This window comes from Lagopus muta, chromosome 6 (genome assembly GCF_023343835.1).
Source record: "Lagopus muta isolate bLagMut1 chromosome 6, bLagMut1 primary, whole genome shotgun sequence".
In the NCBI taxonomy this organism is placed as follows: Eukaryota; Metazoa; Chordata; class Aves; order Galliformes; family Phasianidae; genus Lagopus; species Lagopus muta.
In genome coordinates this window covers 1,468,303-1,485,989 of record NC_064438.1, presented here as the reverse complement: position 1 = coordinate 1,485,989, position 17,687 = coordinate 1,468,303, and the positions used below count along the sequence as shown (strand labels likewise).

Genomic DNA, 17,687 nt, shown 5'->3' with positions numbered 1-17,687 from the left:
GGGAGGTGGTTGAGTCACCAACCCTGGTGGTGTTCAAGACACGTAGATGTGGTACTGAGGAACAGGGTTTAGTGGGCATCATTGGTAGGAGGTGGAGGAGGTGGACAGCTGGGCTAGATGATCTTGGAGGCCTTTTTCAACTGCAATGATTTTATTCTGTGATTCTAAGAATGCATCCTAAATGAGTTCTGACAAGTAAGTTTGGGAAGACGGATAGTGTTTGCCCATTGCTTTGTCTTCCATCAGACACGAGAGGAGATGTACGAAAAAATACAATCCAGATGCTGAAAAATGTATGAAAAATAAAGGATGGATAGAAAGTGGTTAATGAGAAGCTCTGGCAAACTAACTGTAAAATGTAGTCTCAACAAAGGAGCATACTTCCGAATGGAATAAAAGTGTCGGCTAAGGTTCTCCGAAAAGACAATATCAGAATTTTGAATTGTTGGCTCCATTGAAGGTCCAGAACACTGAAAATTAAAAATAAATGAGAAAAAATTACTATTTGTCAACTGCCGTTAACTAAAATACACGTGTCTTCAATTATTTGCTAATAAATTACAAAAGGTGTAATATAAGGAACAATTAAACCCTCAGGTGGGACATTTGATATTTAAGCAGGAAGGACAGCCTCCAGATTCCCTGTTACAGCTCTTTTAGCTCAGAACCGGTCCTGCACTGTGCTGGGTGCAATGGCTTCCTGGGTACACATCTCAGCACCTTCTCTACAGATTGGAAGCAGCACCACCCCTTTGTTTTCAGCCTCTGTGAAGAGAAACATCACGAGAGCTACAGTAGGAGCTCTCAGCCAAACCCATTATCTCCAGCAGCAATATCTGGGGAAGGGAGGAGTAGCATAAAACGTCCGGAAGTCTGCAGAGTTGGGATTTTGCTACTCTGGCCTTTCTGAAAGAATGTACTCTCTGCAAAATGCTTACTCATATTGCTTCCCATTTGCTTCAGCGATGCCTGAAGCACTAACTTGTCCAAAAAGCTGAGCTTTTTAATTTTTTTTTTACTGAACACACTTAGAAAAAAAAACTTAAAAATGAAGAAAACTGAAATAACAGCATTCTGAAATATAACAGGTTTAGTATTACAGTTGTTATATCTTTTAAAGTCATAAAAATGGAAAGTTACCACAACAATTCCTCCAAGGTACTCAAAGGCACAGTGTGCTACGCAGCCATACTGCACAGCATACCCGAGAAATCGAAAGGTTTTTCCTAGGGCATTGCGAAACATGGCACGGCGCTACGTGGCTCAGCTGGCTCTGGTCTACAGTAAAACAGAAGAACATCGTTCATTTGACAGCAAGCAGTGTAGCATTCATAAAGCCATCTTTTGCATCTAACAACGAATGCACGGTGCTCTTAGAAGAACAGCGACTAAAACCAATCAGGCCCATGAGAAGAGATGAAACGCTATCGGGCTTTTATTGACTAAAGCGGGCACTCCCATGTGTACAACCGACTGCCCCTCCCAGCAAGTCAGTGAGATGCAGTTGAGTGGGAGCTGAAAGAAACAAAGGAACCACGAGCAAAACAAAAAACACATAGCAAGGCTACAGAAATTAATGGGGAGGGAATGTTGACAACGGTTTGCTGACTCAGCTACACAAATAGACTTCTACTCAAATTTGCAGCCACTTGCCAACTATGGGAACATCCTCCCCTCCGCAGGACTGTGGAGCTGAACGGATGCTGGGGAGCTGCAATCCCCACATTGTGGGATTAATCACGTGAAGACAGCACAACTTACACCACTACTTTCCTTCAACCACCAGCAAATTGGAGAAATATCTGAGTGCTGGAGTGAACTGAAACCCAACGGAGTGGGGCTCTACCTATGACTGCAGCTGCCATGGCAGGAAACCAAGAGGATAGCAAAGAAGTGAAGACATCTCCATCACTGCCCTCCCCACTTTCCAACTAGTGGACTCTCAAAGACTCAGTGCAGTGTGCATTTGGTATGAAATAAAAGTCCTAATCCAAGAGACAAGGATTTCACTATCCTGGCATACAGGTGCTGGCACAAGGGACTTTCTGAAACGCCTAGGTTTTATCAGATGGCTATGGCAGTAGAGACAAATTCTTAGCTCCTAATAAGCCTCAGCTTCTACCACTCCTCAGGAAAGTGACGTGCAATTTCAAATTAGGGCACACATACAATACAGATTATACAGTTTGAAACTAACAAGATTAATTCAGACAAAACAAAACAAAAAACACAACCAAAACCCAGTAGGTTCCAAGCAATCATTAAACAACAGCTATTCTAGAAAACTATCAATATGGCATTGTTTGAAAACTAAATGCTAAATGCCTGAATTGCTTTCCACATCACACAATTCATTTCACCACCAAGTCCTGTCGGCAGGCACCTCCACCACACAATATGGCCATAAAGGACAATAAAACAAATGATTTAAGTCACAGCCCCCTTCAAAACTTCCCGGATGTGCCATATGAACATCCTTATCGCAGAATTATTGCCATAAAACCTGCTGTAATTACCTCCAGGTACTAACTACTACTTACACAGTAGGTAGCTGAAAACCTTACGCTGAAACATTATTTTTCTAATGAAAATAGGTTATTATTTTTTTTTTAAATCGATGACAAAAAGTTACACACATTTATCACACAATACAATTTTTTTTTGTTTTTTTTTTTTTACAATAACTATAGAGCTTTTCCCCTGCAGCAAATAAAAAGCAAAATCTAATTACTGTTCTCTTCTGTTCCCTTCTCCTTACATGGTCTAGGCTTCCGTCATTGTGGTTTTTTGTTTGTTTGTTTATAAAATTAATCACAGCTAGCAGGGTAGAAATCACTTGGAGCCTCATGAATGACATCCAAGAGATGGGAAAGGATTAGTTCGCAGTTGCTGCCAGTTATAGCGCCAGGTGGCTTTTTCTGCAGCGAAGGTGTTACCGATAATCCCATTACATTGGTACTAAATCTTGCAGACATCAAAATTATCACCAAGGTTCCTTTTCATCCTATCCTTTCCAAATGACTGGAAGTCGCTTCACCTGAAAGAAGTCAAATCCACATGCAGCTGCTGTTTTAGCAGCCAGCGGACTCCCTGAGAATGCCAATCGTGATCCAATTTCGCTGTGCTGGTGGCCCCCTATTCCCTGTCCAATAATACATCTGTTAAAAAATCCTACAGCTACAAATCAAGTTTAATCCTACCAGGGACCTCATGTTGGTCTTGTCTTCCAAAAAGGCAGCAGGTTTTACCATCTATCTCTGCTAGCGTCTAGGGAATACTCTTTAAATCCCAGCCCTACTTAGAAGAATAAGCTAAGGATCACAAAACATGACCTCAAAAACCCCGATATGACTATATTCTGACCCAGAGGCATTCATTCTAGGTGAAGATTAGAACTTTGCATAATAAGATTACACAGCAAGTGAATGATATCAAGGGACTATCCATATGCAGCCGCCTGGTTTTCTATAGACAGCCTGTGCTCTGCAATATGCAGTGCAGACGAGGCAGAGCTTGGTCTTTCTAGCTGAAATAAAATAGATTCACATAAATTAGTTGGCCATTTCCAGATTCCTAAATCCCCTATTACATCTTTTATTGACAGCTCCTGTGAGGATAGCACAAATGTTATTCTCTTTGTATTCTTTGCTTTGGTAACAATCACGCTCCGAGTGAAATGCGGGTAGATTCTCTAGAAATTAACGTCTTGTTTGCTGCAATCCTGGATTACAATTAACTGTGTACATAATAAAATTAGGAAGTCGATGAGCAGATTGGTCATTTCCAGATAACCGGTGGCACAGGTTAGCATCTAGTGCCAAAACTTTCAATACAAGAAAGCCAAAGTCATAGCCAATGAAAATGTGGCTAAATAAATTACTGGGCTTGTTATCAAGTGGATTTTTTTCACTGTAAGAAAAAACTTCCAGTCACCTTTGATTTATGCAATAGTAAGTTCTGAATTTTCACAGAACACTTAGTGATAGTTGATCCATCTTCCCTCAGCTAACAGAAACTCCGTGACTGCATTCTCTCCTCTTAACCAGACATCTTTCTTCATAAGACACAACCCCAGCACTCACACTGTGTTTTTCCCCAAACGATACTCCGAGATCACTGTTTATTTTTTTACAAAGTCCACAAAACCCAAAGCAGAAAGAGCAGAGAGAACGCACGCTGGCGAGGCCAGTTAAAGGCTTACACTGGAGCTGACATTTAATACAGCTATCTTTAAAACTTTGGCATGAAATTAATCCAAAATGTGCTAGGAACGTGAAAGGTGTTCATTGGAAAGATTCTTCCTGTATCAGATATGCAGTGTAATAAATATAAAATAGTTTAACCTGCTGGAGGTTTTCAAACATCTAAAGCAGAACAAGACACCATTTTAAATAATCTTTCCATGCAGGGGGCAAGCAGAACCCGACTTGTATTTTTGGCTGTTGTTTTGCTGTAGAAGTTGCTCTGGATTCAGTCTGGCAAATCTGAAAATCCTTGTGTAACACTCTGGAGGAGGAGATTCTCCTTCCACATCACCTCCACTAGGCACTGGCTCTTTGTCTCCAACAAATACTCCTTCATCTACTGATCTCAAGCTGATAAATAACGTGGTCTGTAAGCATAAGTTCACATAATGCAATCCTCTCGTGCTCAACAACTACAGACTACCTACGTGAGAATGAGCAATTTTTCACAATAGACTGCAGGCAGTTCTCACTGATTCTCTTTGCCTTGGGGAGGAACCTCAGCAACCCTGCACAAAATGCTGCGTCAGTGGTCAGATACGTTCCAGGACTTCTGTTTTTCTCTGCAACTCTCTGTGCCCATCTTTGCTGAAGAGCAAAATCCAAACAGAACAAGAGCGTGGCCATACCTGGCAAATCTGAGCCTCTGAGGAATGCTGAAATACTCACTTAACTTTCTCCTGTAACTACATCAGCGTTAGGACACAGGTGCCAAAGCTCTGACAGACAGCACAGTCCCTTTGCTGGTGAATGAGAAAAATACACCGTGTCCATGTCCTGAGAGTCAAACAACTCTGTTCTGCGCCACATTCATTTACCTCCAATTTCAAAAAAATTTACCTTCTTGAAATATCAACAGACATAAAGACATCAAATGCATGCTAATTAACTACAACAAAGCGTTCCGAGTCCCGTATTCGCACCAGGTACTCAAGATCCATGACCCTACAGAAACCAAAGCTCTCCATGGCTCACGTGCTGCGTGCACTTCCCAGTGCTGACAGCTTCCAAAAGGATGCAGGCATCTCTATCTGAAGCAGTGAGTGGAAGAGCGGGAAATTATTTCCCTATGCACTAAGAAATTCAGAGGATGTTTACTTAAAATATCTATCATTACAAGCAGCAGCAACAAAAAGCCCTTCATGTAAAACAAAGCCATCTATTTACATACACCATTGACAAAAGCATTTAGGAAGAGATACAAGTGTCTTCCTCTTAGCCCCACTGTTGGTTCCAGATTAGAATGTTATCACTGAAGAGTACTCCGTGGTGGTTTATTAGCACAGAAATCACGCAGTATGAGATCTTAACACAAATACTGAATCAGAGAAGGTATTGTTAAACAGTTGAGAAATGCAAAAGCAAAAAAAAATGACCAATTTTAGCATAAAAGTGTAATAAATAACCTTAGTGTATTTCTTCATCAGTACTTCCCAGTTACAAGCAACACCTTCTAGTGAAGTATGCGAAATGTGCATAAAAAAGCTACAGAAAACAGGAGAAAGAAAACACATATTCAAAAAAAAAAATGAAGTATTTACATTTTCAAGTTACATGAAGAGAAGAAAACCAAACTGAGTGCTTGTCACTGATATAATCCTGCAAGTTACTTGATGGTTTTCCCAAACTGCCTTTTAATTAAGAAATTCTAAATACACACACACATGTATGGCATCAATCACTTACTCTTCATAATCAAACTATATTGCATGGGAGTTTGTGCAGTGAAAAAAAAAAAAAAGACATTAATCAGCACTTTTTATTATATTTATTACTATATTATTATTATTGTTTATTTATATAAGTTTTTTGCTGTAAAAGTTTATGTCGTTTCTGAGCCATTTTATTTATAAAACATGAGTTCTGTAAGTTCTCCTGCACTTACAGATACAAATATTTAAAAAGTTCCAAACATCAATAGATGAGTGCAATGATATTCAGTCTAAGTTAATCCCCAGACATCCAAATCCATGAATAAAAATTCATCAGTTTTAAATACACTGAGCCTATTAAGCAAGAACAAAAGCATATGCACAAAAGAGCTTTTAATATATTTCAAAGCCCACAAGAGCCGTGGTCTCATTAAAATTATAAATTACACAAACATGGAATGAAGATTCAAACTGCAGTGCAGCTAAGCAGATTACAGAAAACCCCGCGTTCCATATGATAACACACCATGGCCCTCCCAGATGGGGGCTTGGAACAAAAAGGCCATCACTGCAGCTAGGGAAAACCTCCTTGTGATCTCTGGTTTCTGTTCAGCAGATGACAGCCAAATAATATGTTGATTATTCTGTTTGTGCTGCTAAGCTTGTAAGACGGAATAAAAGCGATATGATCTACTGTGAACTCAATGCTAATGTGTTGCTCCACTCATAAATAATATACTGGATTTATTCTGGAACTATCTTTTTATCTGAGTTCTGGGTTTAAAATGCATGAACTAAAATAAAAAGCCAGCATAAACTACTATTTAATTTGAAGGTTTAAAGTAAAGGCACAGCTGACACGACGATAAGGAAATCAAATGAGCAGAGGCTCCTTCCTCAAACGCAGTGGATGGTTCTAAGCCAAGGTACCGAGCGCCCGCACGACGCTGAGCGTGCTCCAGGCCCACCAACTGCACTGCCACAGGCAGCAGAGAGATTACCAAAAAAGGCCCATATGGCTCATTTTGCCACAGGTACCTAGGAGAAATCCGCATTTGAAATGGGGACGCGAATATTGGAAAATGGGAAGCAGCACAGAGATGGTCAAGCATCTCCTCGCCTGAAGTCTTCTTAAAAACCATTTCTAAGTTTCTACGAAGCAAACAGATTTTATTCCATCTAAGCTTACTCATGAGGGTTGTTCCAAAAGCACACAGTTTGGCTTACCCTTCATGACACACTGTGCTTCCAGTGTCTGCTCCCACAGCTCCTTTCACAGTGCTGCATGTATGCTAAGATGACTGCAAATCTTCCAGCAGTTGTGCATTTTAGATCTTTTATACCAGAAATGCTAAAAATTCAGTAGGAAAAAAAAGCAAGAGCATAAAAATATCAAGGCCAAAAGCTGCTTCACATTTCTTGGATGAAAGCAAGCACAGCTGATGAAGAGAGATGCTGGAAACATGCAGCTCAAGAAGTGTGCGACGGCTCTGGCAGAAACATAAAAATGTAAAGGATAAAAATTTAAAGGATGCTCAGTTACAGTCCTTCCTTTGACATGGGACACAGAGACAGCTCTAATTCTCAGGGAGAATGAAAAGATGGGAACTGAGAGATCCTATAGACAAGTGCTGTAAGGTTTAACACTAAAAGCTCAGGTATTGTTTCCTCCCAAACAGAGAGCCCGTTGCAGTGAAACAACAGAAACACATTTTTAACACAAAAACACAGAAGATCTTTGAAATGATTACAGAAGCATACTTCTACACTAGCAACCACAGTCTTTAATCCTTCCCATTTACAACACAGCACTATGTATTATTTCATATCTTCATTCCAACAGTTATTCTATGGTTGCAGGAATGCTGCAGCAGTTACAGTACTGTTAGCTGTCCAGCCATATCTGACCAAAGGCAGCGCATTGCTGAGTTAGACATGAGCAGATGACCTTTGTGATTTGCAAATGCTGAACAGAAGTATCTTGTGTAGCTGTCTCTGCTCCTGAGATGGGATTCTGGCAAAAGCTGCAGCCTTGGCATGGAACCGGCAGCCTCCTAACGGGAGGTAGATGCAGTAGAATCTATTGAGATAAAGAATAATGGAAGCTCGCTGAAGAAAGGCTTGGCTACAAAGAAGCCAGATGTCCAATGTTTTCCACTTTCTTCATCACATTATTCCAGATTTGGAACAATGTAACTTCAGCACTCAGTAGAGGGTCTGGCTGTTGGTACTTGAAGTGAGCTTTGCTGGACTGCGAGCTTATGCTTTATGTAACTTTGTAACTCACTTTGGATAATCTCAGTTTTCATTTTTGTCTACTAAAGTCAAAAACACCTATTTTCTTCATCTAGTTCCCAATGGCATAATTATTTACTAGTCTAAACAACCTAAAGGGTCCCTTTGTCACAGAACCTTTGCCCCTTCGTCACAGAACTAGGCTGAACTGTAACAGGCAGGCACCAGGCAGGCACCACTTGGTTTTCTTTTGAAAACCAAGCAAGACTTCTATCTCTGCTCACAGCAGTTACACAATTTGAGAGAATTCTATTTCACAGCAACGTGTTGGTTCACCACACAACAAGGATAGTCACAACGATGTGAATCTAAATGGAAGTCCACCAAATTCTGACTCACATCACTCAGCAAAATCAGGCCATATTCCTTTTTTCCCTCACACAACAACTAAGACTTACGATCCAGATTTTGTAACTTTTAAACCCAGAAACTACTGCAGAAGTAGCTTGAAAGCTTTGAAAGAGCGCTGTTAGGTTTGGGGTAACAGCAGAAGGGAGGGAAAATTCTCCACTGCAAAAACACCTTTAAAAATATTTCAGCAAATGGAGAGGAGCACAATTTCAGAGGAATTCTGTATGGAATTCTGAATGAGACTGGTTCTGAATGGAATTCTGAATGGAATTGGGGCGGATCTCAAGCTTTGCCAAAGCACTCTGCAGGATTCGGGTTTTGCAGTATTGCAAGGACAATGGGGGAAAAAAAAAGCTAAACCAGAAAAGTGCATCTTCTATGGAATCCCTCCATATAGGTGTGGACTAAACTTTGCCCATATTCCAGTATCTGCTGGTACTGCAGAGTATTCATAGAACTAGCAGGATTATTTGGAATAATGCCCCTTGAAGAGGAAAACAACGCCCTTCTGAAATCTAAAATATGCCAGTCCTTATACCTTAAATACAATACCAGCATTAGGAAAACATGCTATAGCAACTCTCTACACTACTTTCAGGTAAGACATGAGTTGACATTACAGTGGTCATCTCAGTAATAGCGTTTTTACGACCTAGATTTACTCAGCCGTTGTTCTCAGCACTGAGGCATAGCATCAAACGCACCACATCAACTCACGTGCCCTAATGTATGCACTTCCAGTTTAAAAGACATCCCCTTTCGACACAGGTTCAGATTCTTATCACGATTGTTCAGTATTAAAAACACGCAGCAGCGTTTAGGTACCATCCAAAGGCTTTCTGAAGAAAACCACATCGCATCGTATGTAATATCACACAATTGGTATGTCTCAAACTCTCACACTAATCCTCACGCTTTCCACGGAACGACTGGATAAGTCGTTTTTAAGCTTTTTTCACTCTTCAGAAAAGCCCAGCCTTTCAGTGTCGGAACTTCCAGGATTAAACATTCTTTCCAGTTGTTGGCTCAGGGCCTGAAGAGCCCGCACTTTCAAACTTTTCCCATTCTAACCAGTTCAAAGATCAGGGAAAATGAAGGCATCTTCTTTGCAGCCGTAATCCACGACCCATGCTGTTAGGTACTTAAGAACATCCCAGAAGCAAACTACCTTGTTTCAGGCCCCAGCAGGACCCTGTGGGGCATGGGGTCACGTGACTGCAGCCCTGCCTGGTCAGCTGACTCAGCACTAATCTGGTTTGGTGCGATACTGCTGGAACCAGGCCTAATGTGACACATTCCTGAGCTGGGAGGGAAGCGGCTTTGCCATACAGCAGCAGGTGCTTTCCTCCCACCAAGCACTTCTAAAACTTACTTGAACAAGTGCTGCTGTTCTGAGCACACTGGCACTTTCCCCAGATCTGCAAATTACAACTTTAGAGAAGAACTGCAAACATGCTTGCAGATCAATTGCAAACATACCTTGACAGACGAGAAGCCAAAAGCACAAACAGAACTACTGCAATAATTTCTGAAACTCAGTTCTTATATCAAAGAATTATTCGTACTTCTCCACAATTTTGTAGTAAAATCCGAAACAGTCTCTCAGTGCAAGGTACAACATTAAGACTTTTTCTCTGCATTTGAGAGGATATTAGCTCACAAAATGTATCCCTTCATGTTAAAATACAGAAAATCTTGAAATAACTTGAGGTTCACAAGCGTGAGCTGAATCAACGTTTCATAGGTAGGAAAGAAGGTTCGATGCCCCTCTCCCTGCTATCAATATCCTGGTATCAATACCTTTTTCCTATTGCATATACTCAGCAGCATAGCACAGAGTTGACTTTTGAAGGCTGATAGGTAGCTCCAAGGCAGACGAATGAGATCAGTCAGCTCTGGAAAGGATCTGACAAGCACCAAAGTGTGCTGGACTCAATCAGTGGAAGCAGAGGAAAAGAAAGAAACAAGACTTTCTCTTTTAGCAACTCTGGCCTATGATGGCTCAGGAAATAGTGAGATTTCCAGTATCTTTGGCTAAAGTTAATGCAAGAAATTCCACACATGGTATGAGCATAGCACAGGTAAGTCATAAAGTGCTTGCAGAACTCAGGTTCTCAGCCTGACAATTATTTAGCCTCTACTTTTAATTGCCCTGTGGGGAAATGAGATGAGAAAAAGCAACAGAACAACTACCAGTCACAGAAAGAGATGGAAGAAGAGAGGGTTCTGCACTACGGGAACATTCATACATACTCTGAAACTTAATTTGAGCTGCATTAGTGCACTTTGTTTAAAAACAAGAAACGTGTTTCACTGCAGCAGCAAGAGGAAATGTATTGCTATGAACGGGGTGAAGGGTTGTGAGCACTGCTGCAGGTTCGCACAGAACAACGTTTCACAGCTACGTTTGCTTCTTGCCACTGGTAACAAACTAAGCTGGACATTAAGTGTGTACAATTCCACTTGGCAGCAGATACAAACATTTGCAAGACCCACTGCTGTCACACGGCCAAAACAGGGCCTGCAGACTGACAGAATAACCATACGGGCAGCTTTCCACAAGGCAGCAAACACTTTAATTTCTTTGCACAAAGCAGCGGAGGAAACGCTGCAGCCCGGCGGGCTTCCACCCGTTCTCACACACACACAGAGGTCAGGCCGCCCCGCCGACGCCTGAGGCGACCGAACACGGCCGGGCGGAGCGACCAGGACCCCCTTCCCGCCTGCTCTCCGTCCCTCAGTGCCAGCTCACGGAGCCCGGCCCGCACCACCCGCCCGCCGCACTCACCTACGTCCCGCAGCCGGGCCCGCCCGGCACCGCCGCCCGCCACGCGCCAACAAGGCGGGCTCCCATTGGGCAGCGCGCTGTTCCCGGCGGTTCCCGCCTCCTGTCAGGCGCCGGCGAGCCGAGATGATGGCGGCGGGCGGCGGGGCGGCGCGGGGTGAAGGGGTTGCCGCCACCACCGCCACCACCGGCACCAGCACCAGCTTCCGGCGCTCGGGCGGCAGCCGCCTGGCCGCCGTGCCCGGCACTCGGCCCGCCCTCCGTCACGGGCGGCTGCTGATCTCCTGCGGGGTCCCCTCCCTGGACTGTGTGCTAGGTTGGTGGAGCGGGACCCAGCGCCGCCGGCCCTGTGGGCTCCCCCGGCCGGGAGGGCTGTGCCTGAGGGGAGCGGGGCGAGGGGAGCGCGGGAACGGCCCGTCGTGTCCCGTCACGCGGGGCGGGAATCTGAGAATCGGTTCGGATCTGAGGTGGCGATCCGCCGCGAGAGCGCTGTGCCGTGTTTAAGTGGGAGCTGATTTCAGGTTGGGCGCGGGGAAAAACTACTCGGAAAGAGTGATCACACGTGGGAACGGGCTGCACGGGGGGCGGGTGGGCGTCCCTGCGGGTGTGGCGCCTGGGGACACGGCGGGGATGGGGCTGAGGCTGAGGGAGGCCTTTGCTTATTTATACCTGGACGAATGCATGGAAATTGCGGTGTGTTTCCTTCCTGAGGACCGTCTGTGTGAGTAGCGGTGCATACAATCGCAGTTCTGTAAAAAAAGACACTGAAAAGTGGGTGTCTAAAGGACAGGCATGCTTGTGTTTACTTCTGTGTGTTTATTTGTCTGCACTCTGCAGAGAACTCCTGCATTTCCCTCAAGCAGTGTATCCTTGTGGAGTAAGCTCGTCCTCTTTAAGAGAGATCTGTTTCACTCAGTGTGTGTGGAACCCTTCAGTCACATAACCATGCTGGCACAGGCTGCCCAGAGAAGCTGTGCAAGCCCCATCCCCAAAGGAGTTCAGGGCCCTTGGGCAGCCTGTGCGAGCACCTGGCAGCCCTCCCTGCATCAGGGCCAATGGAACTAAATGATCCTTCAGGTCTCTTCCAACCCCAGCCATTATGTGATTCTAAGATTTGCACTGAGTATTTCAGTTGTTCCTATTTCATGTCATAAATAGCTGTTGCGTAGCATGGGTAGGAAGCGTGGACAGTTCCCTTCAATAACAGGCCCCAAAGTCTCAGGGTGTTTTCCAATATAGTGAGTGCTTTCTTGTGGATGCTGGGGAGACTTTTACCAGCAAACCCAGCATCCCTTCTAAAATGCCTCTTCATTGTCCTGTAAATATTCACTAATTTCCCAACCTAACAGATTTTAAATTTGAACACCAAGAACATTCTTCAATCCTAGGAATGGAAATTAAAAAAAAATTACTTTTTAAAAGGTTTTAGCATGTGGCATCTCTGAAGACCAGAAAGACTCTGCATCCCCATGGTTTTCCCTAACTTTCTCTCCCTTAAGTCATTGAATTCTGGGTCATGAAAACTCTGAGGTCGTACGCCCATCACAGTGGCCCTTCACCAGGCTGTCTTAAGTTTCTGCATTTCTTTCATATCTTTTCATGTCCAGAAGCTGCAAGCTAGATGCAGCACTGTTAGCACTGTGAGACTTAAACATCACCTGTCTGGTATTAGATGCTCTGTTTCAAGGTGCTTTAAGAAAGGTCACAGATACTTTCTGAAAACAATGGCGGCACTTCTCAAGTTGCAACATCTGTTGTGTTTCTGTCCTTGAGGCCTTAAATCCCGTTGCTGTAAGTAGCAGTGCGGCAGTTATTGCAATTGCTTCCCTGTCTGCATGCAGTACGGACTGAGGAACTGGCAAAGAAAAGTTAAAATAACCGATGGAAAGAATTGCAAGTTCGCAGCAGTTTTCCAAGGGGACTTGAAGATTGTAACTGTTCTGAGTATTTCAATGTTCCTGTAACTTTTTCCTGCGGTGTTTTTTTGCCTAATTTACTATTTTTGCTCATTAAAATACAAGTGTGTAACCATAGCAGCTGCAATAGTTTTACATTCCGTCTGATAAGATAAATTTCTTTAAACTCTTTGCTGTCTCATACCACATACAGCCTGCCTTCTGCCCAGAGTTTGCCTTGCATCCACGATGTATGCACTTGTGTTATTGCTCTGGCTTGTAGGAGATTCCACAAGTGATGAGCTGCAAAGACAGCTTGCTAGAACTTTGTGGTGGCGTGTTATCTGACAAATATTCTCTCTTGTACAAACTATCTAAAAACAGCAGGGACGCTACTTCTGTGATGGCTACAGGGGAGCTTTAGATAACCAGGATTTTAAGTCGTTATTGCCATGAGGTAATAACTTTGCTTATGGCTATTTTGATCTTTTCTATGTCAAGCTGTGGTTTAGTAAGATCTCATAATTTTGAGCTGTTTCTTTCCACGTGCTTTATAGACTGTGCTAGTTTTAAACAGCTGTTGTTAGCACCACGTGCGTTCCGTCTCCCTGAAGAACTGAATGCAGACGGTGTGTAAAGCATACTTTGTATCAATCATCTACACCATGACTGATTTGGGACTTTTTTCCTCCTGTTGCAGTAGAATTTCCGGGTTTGTAAAAATTGGTGAATTAGATCATGGGAATTTTGTTCTGGTTTTCAAATAAGTAGTGCTTAGGTGTTTGTTTGTTTTAGGTATCTAAGACATGTTTGTTTACTTGATAAGTTTATCAGAACTATTGAGGAATTTGTACGTAGGTGTCAGGAAAAATTCTTCACGATGAAGGCAATGAGGCACTTGTTGTCCAGAGAGGCTGTGTGTGCCCCATCCCTGGAGGCACTCAAGGGCAGGCTGGGTGGGCCCTTAGCTGGTGGGGGGCACCCAGCCCACAGCACGGGATTGGAACCGGATGGGCTTAGAGGTTCCTTCCAACCCACACCATGCCATGATTCTGTGATCTTGGTTTAAATTATTTCTGATACACTGAGATCCAACTATGAAATTAAAGGTTCACTAAATGTTTGCTCTGTGATGTGCCATTACAACTGTTTTAGCATCATGACACGGGAACAAAGTGATTCTGTTGCTTTGGGTGCAGGCATTACAGTGGAACAGTATTAGCACTTTTTGTGGCTTTTATACAAGCATTGTGGTTATGGTACTCATGCTGTGACCATATCTGTCCCACTAATGCAGGCAAAAAGTATCTCTTTACTTGTTTGATTTTATGGTCTTGTGTCTCACAATTTATGGTCTTTCACTGGCTTTTGCCTGTTAATTTGATGTAGTTTCTTTTGTTTTATTTTGTGGTTTGTTTTTTTTTTTTTTACACAGAAGATACAAGATTACCAGCCAGAATGTTTTATGTGAGATGCTGGTCTGCTTTGTAACTTTGTAAATGCGCTTTGTTTTGGCTATTTACTCAGCATGATTTATAAGCCATATCCTTTTTCTTGACCTATACAGAGCAATGCTTGGGGCTGAGTACTTTATGACTACTTGGTATGGTTTCTTCATGTCATGCCCGGAATCTTGACTTTTTACAGTAGGCAGCAGCTTTTGTTATGCTACTGATGCATAATAGCTAGATTGCTCTAATACAATGTACTACTACTCAAAGAGAACAATGAAAAGACCTAATCTCTAACCTGGCCTTGAACATCATGGAGATTTCCTTTTAGTTGTGTAGTTCTGTACACAGCATCTAACTTTCTGCAGCTGTACAACTCTTCCTTGTTTATCTTTATTGATTATGGTAGCCTGCTTCTTGTCAGGTATTTGTCAAGTAAGAGTCCTTCAGAATCGTTCAAATATTCTTTCATCCAACCTGCCGACATTCTTGTGTAACTTAATTTTGGACTTAGTAGGTATAGAGTGAAAATGGGAAAGGATGTATATCGTTTGGAAATCCTTCTGATGATATTCTGTATAATTGTACTGCATTCTAAGCCATCAGATGGCTCTTACTAGAGAATCCATAGAAGTGTAGTCAGTGGCATCAAGGAGTGAGAAATTAGTTCCCGTAAATCAGTGATGAATGCAGAATCCATTGTCTCTCAATCAAAACAAAGGCTGCAGTAGTTAGTTCTTTGGCAACTGTTTGGCCTATGGGAGAGAAATTTGCTTTACTCTTTCTCCTGGCTGTAGGTCAACTTCAGGGGTGCTGCCAGCAGAGCTGAAGGTGAAGAAATTCATCCAATCCCTACTGGAATCACTTTCAAGTGAAGTTTAACGAGTGCTTGAATTGATAGACTGAATTGCTTTGTTCACCAGAGTCCATCTTCAGAGTCCAGAATTGACTTCTTGCATCACAAGAGTTGGGTGTTGTGCTGATGCGATTCAGTTTGCTCCCAGCTTGCTTTCAGAGCAGGAAGCAATTAAGAAGACATACTGCAGTTTCCTTCAAACAAAGCACTGTGGTTGACTGGTTATGTATGACCATCCCAGTGCTTCTTTGGTAAAATATTTGTAATCTGCCTTCCAGTTATTTCAATATATTCTCTCTTGGAATACAGAATGTAAAATTGCTTACTTGTCAGATAAAGCAAAATATGAGTTCATCTTTCCCCTTCTCTGTTAAAATTCCCTCTTGCAACAACCATTTAAACCACTCTTACTTAACTGTACCTGTGTTTTCTTTGAGGAGCAGATAAATCAGAGCAAGAGCTCATAGATTATCTTCTTTTTATGTTGAGATGGATGGGATAAGAAACCTTGTATCAAAGCATGTTGGATGTATTCATTTCTCTTTACTATTCACTCCGTCATCTGTGATTGGAACGAGAGCATCGATTGCAACTATCTAAGCAATGAGGAAAAAAAAAGTAGTAGTTTCCATCATAAATTGGTCAAAATTTATTTTGAAACAAACATTTCAATCATCTGCATTCACGGAGTGGTTGCTGTGTCCCAGGCATTCTAAAAGAGACGTTAATCGTGTTCTTCTGAGGTTTGTGTTACAATGTTAATGAAGCTTAACTGGATGGAACCCTCCCTGCCTTACTGCTCTGTCTGTTGGCGGTAGCATGATAAAAACTACTGGAGCCAGGATTTTGCCTGGCGACTTCAGTGGGAAGTTGTGAGACTGGTGATTAGCACGGGTGTCACTTGGAAAGTATTTTGTTACTTGAGTCATCCAAGGGGAAATCCACGGGCTGAGAGCATAAATCATTATTGTGGTACTTGAGTACGGTTGTGCAGAGCTCTGCAGGATCTTTTTACGACGATGATGATAATACAGTATCTTGTGAAAGTAATTGTAATGTGTAATGTATAATTACATGTAATGTGTAATTATTTCATAATAGAGAATTGTAGGAGGTATTGCAAAGGTAATTAAAATGTTGTTCACTTTTATATTTTTAAATTCCCCGTTATCACCTTTCTTTGACTTGTAAACTAAGAAAACTTAATTGTTCTCTAACATAGTATTAACATGTAGTCTTACTTTATTCTTCATTTTGTTTTCTTTCCAGGTGGAGGCTTAGCTGTTGGAACCCTTCTTCTAATTGGTTAGTACAGAATATATGAATACATAAAGCCATATTTGATCCGTTTTGCTCATTTCCATATATTAAATAACCTGTCTTTTCAATGTTTATTAAGCTGAGAATTTAAGAATAGGTGTTTTGTCTTGGGTAGCTTTCAGAGTGGACTTTTCTCTGTTTTGAGAATGACTGGATATGGATCCAAACCCTGCTTTCAGACAGGTCTGAGTTTCCACAGGGATTCTGTTCAAAAGCAGCATGGTTAGAAAATTTCTAAACTTCCTAGGACATGTTTGAAAAGATCCAAGGTTTTCTAAATGATTCAGACTTCTTATCATAGCAAATGGATTTTATTTTAAATTGGCTTGTTAAGGAAGATGGGAAATACAGAATCTTTTAATCATTTGGTTGCCAGAATTGGCTAAGAGAAAGCTGGTGGGAGCCTGCTTTCTGTCAGAAAGGGAGTAAGACAAACTGAGATGATTAAATAGGTTTCAAGGAATTTCCCTTTGCAGACTACGTCAAAACTGTTGCATGTCTCCATTGTAGCTGTGATGCCCAGATTTCCTTTCCGCTTAGGTCAAGGTGTATCAAAGGATAAAAGGACAGTTGTATGCATATATCCTGTCTTCATACCCTCAGGGTACGTATGGGAATGTAGAGCCAAGAAACACTTCCCAGGTTCCTCAACTAAAGTGTAACAGTCAGAACTATGTAAAGTTAGTGACCTGCTGCCATTTATTCTGAAACATCATTTTTTTGCAACATTGGACTTGTGCTCTACAACTTGACGGCAATCATAGAAGATTTGGTTAAAGGTCGAGGTGGAAAAATAATGGTTGACTGGGTCGTGCTTCTAGAAGCACATAACCTACAT

At 42.2% G+C, this 17,687-nt stretch overlaps 2 protein-coding genes across 3 annotated transcripts in view; one reads left to right on the top strand and one right to left on the bottom strand.

The window, feature by feature from the left end:
• IMMP1L (inner mitochondrial membrane peptidase subunit 1) overlaps nt 1–11,436 on the bottom strand; it is a 28,892-nt gene extending 17,456 nt beyond the window's left edge. The window contains exons 1-3 of the mRNA XM_048950068.1: nt 11,331–11,436; nt 1,141–1,278; nt 382–470 (exon numbers count right to left, since the gene is read on the bottom strand). Of these exons, the coding sequence (XP_048806025.1) occupies nt 382–470; nt 1,141–1,245 (194 nt within the window). The 5' untranslated portion in view covers nt 1,246–1,278; nt 11,331–11,436. The remainder of the gene's footprint in view (nt 1–381; nt 471–1,140; nt 1,279–11,330) is intronic.
• Nucleotides 11,345–17,687, top strand: part of ELP4 (elongator acetyltransferase complex subunit 4) — a 122,925-nt gene continuing 116,582 nt past the window's right edge. Inside the window, exons 1-2 of one of the 2 annotated variants that reach the window (XM_048950066.1) lie at nt 11,345–11,643; nt 16,799–16,834. In XM_048950066.1, coding sequence (XP_048806023.1) covers nt 11,454–11,643; nt 16,799–16,834 — 226 coding nt within the window. In that variant the 5' untranslated portion in view covers nt 11,345–11,453. The remainder of the gene's footprint in view (nt 11,644–16,798; nt 16,835–17,687) is intronic. The other variant, XM_048950067.1, reaches the window with a different exon arrangement.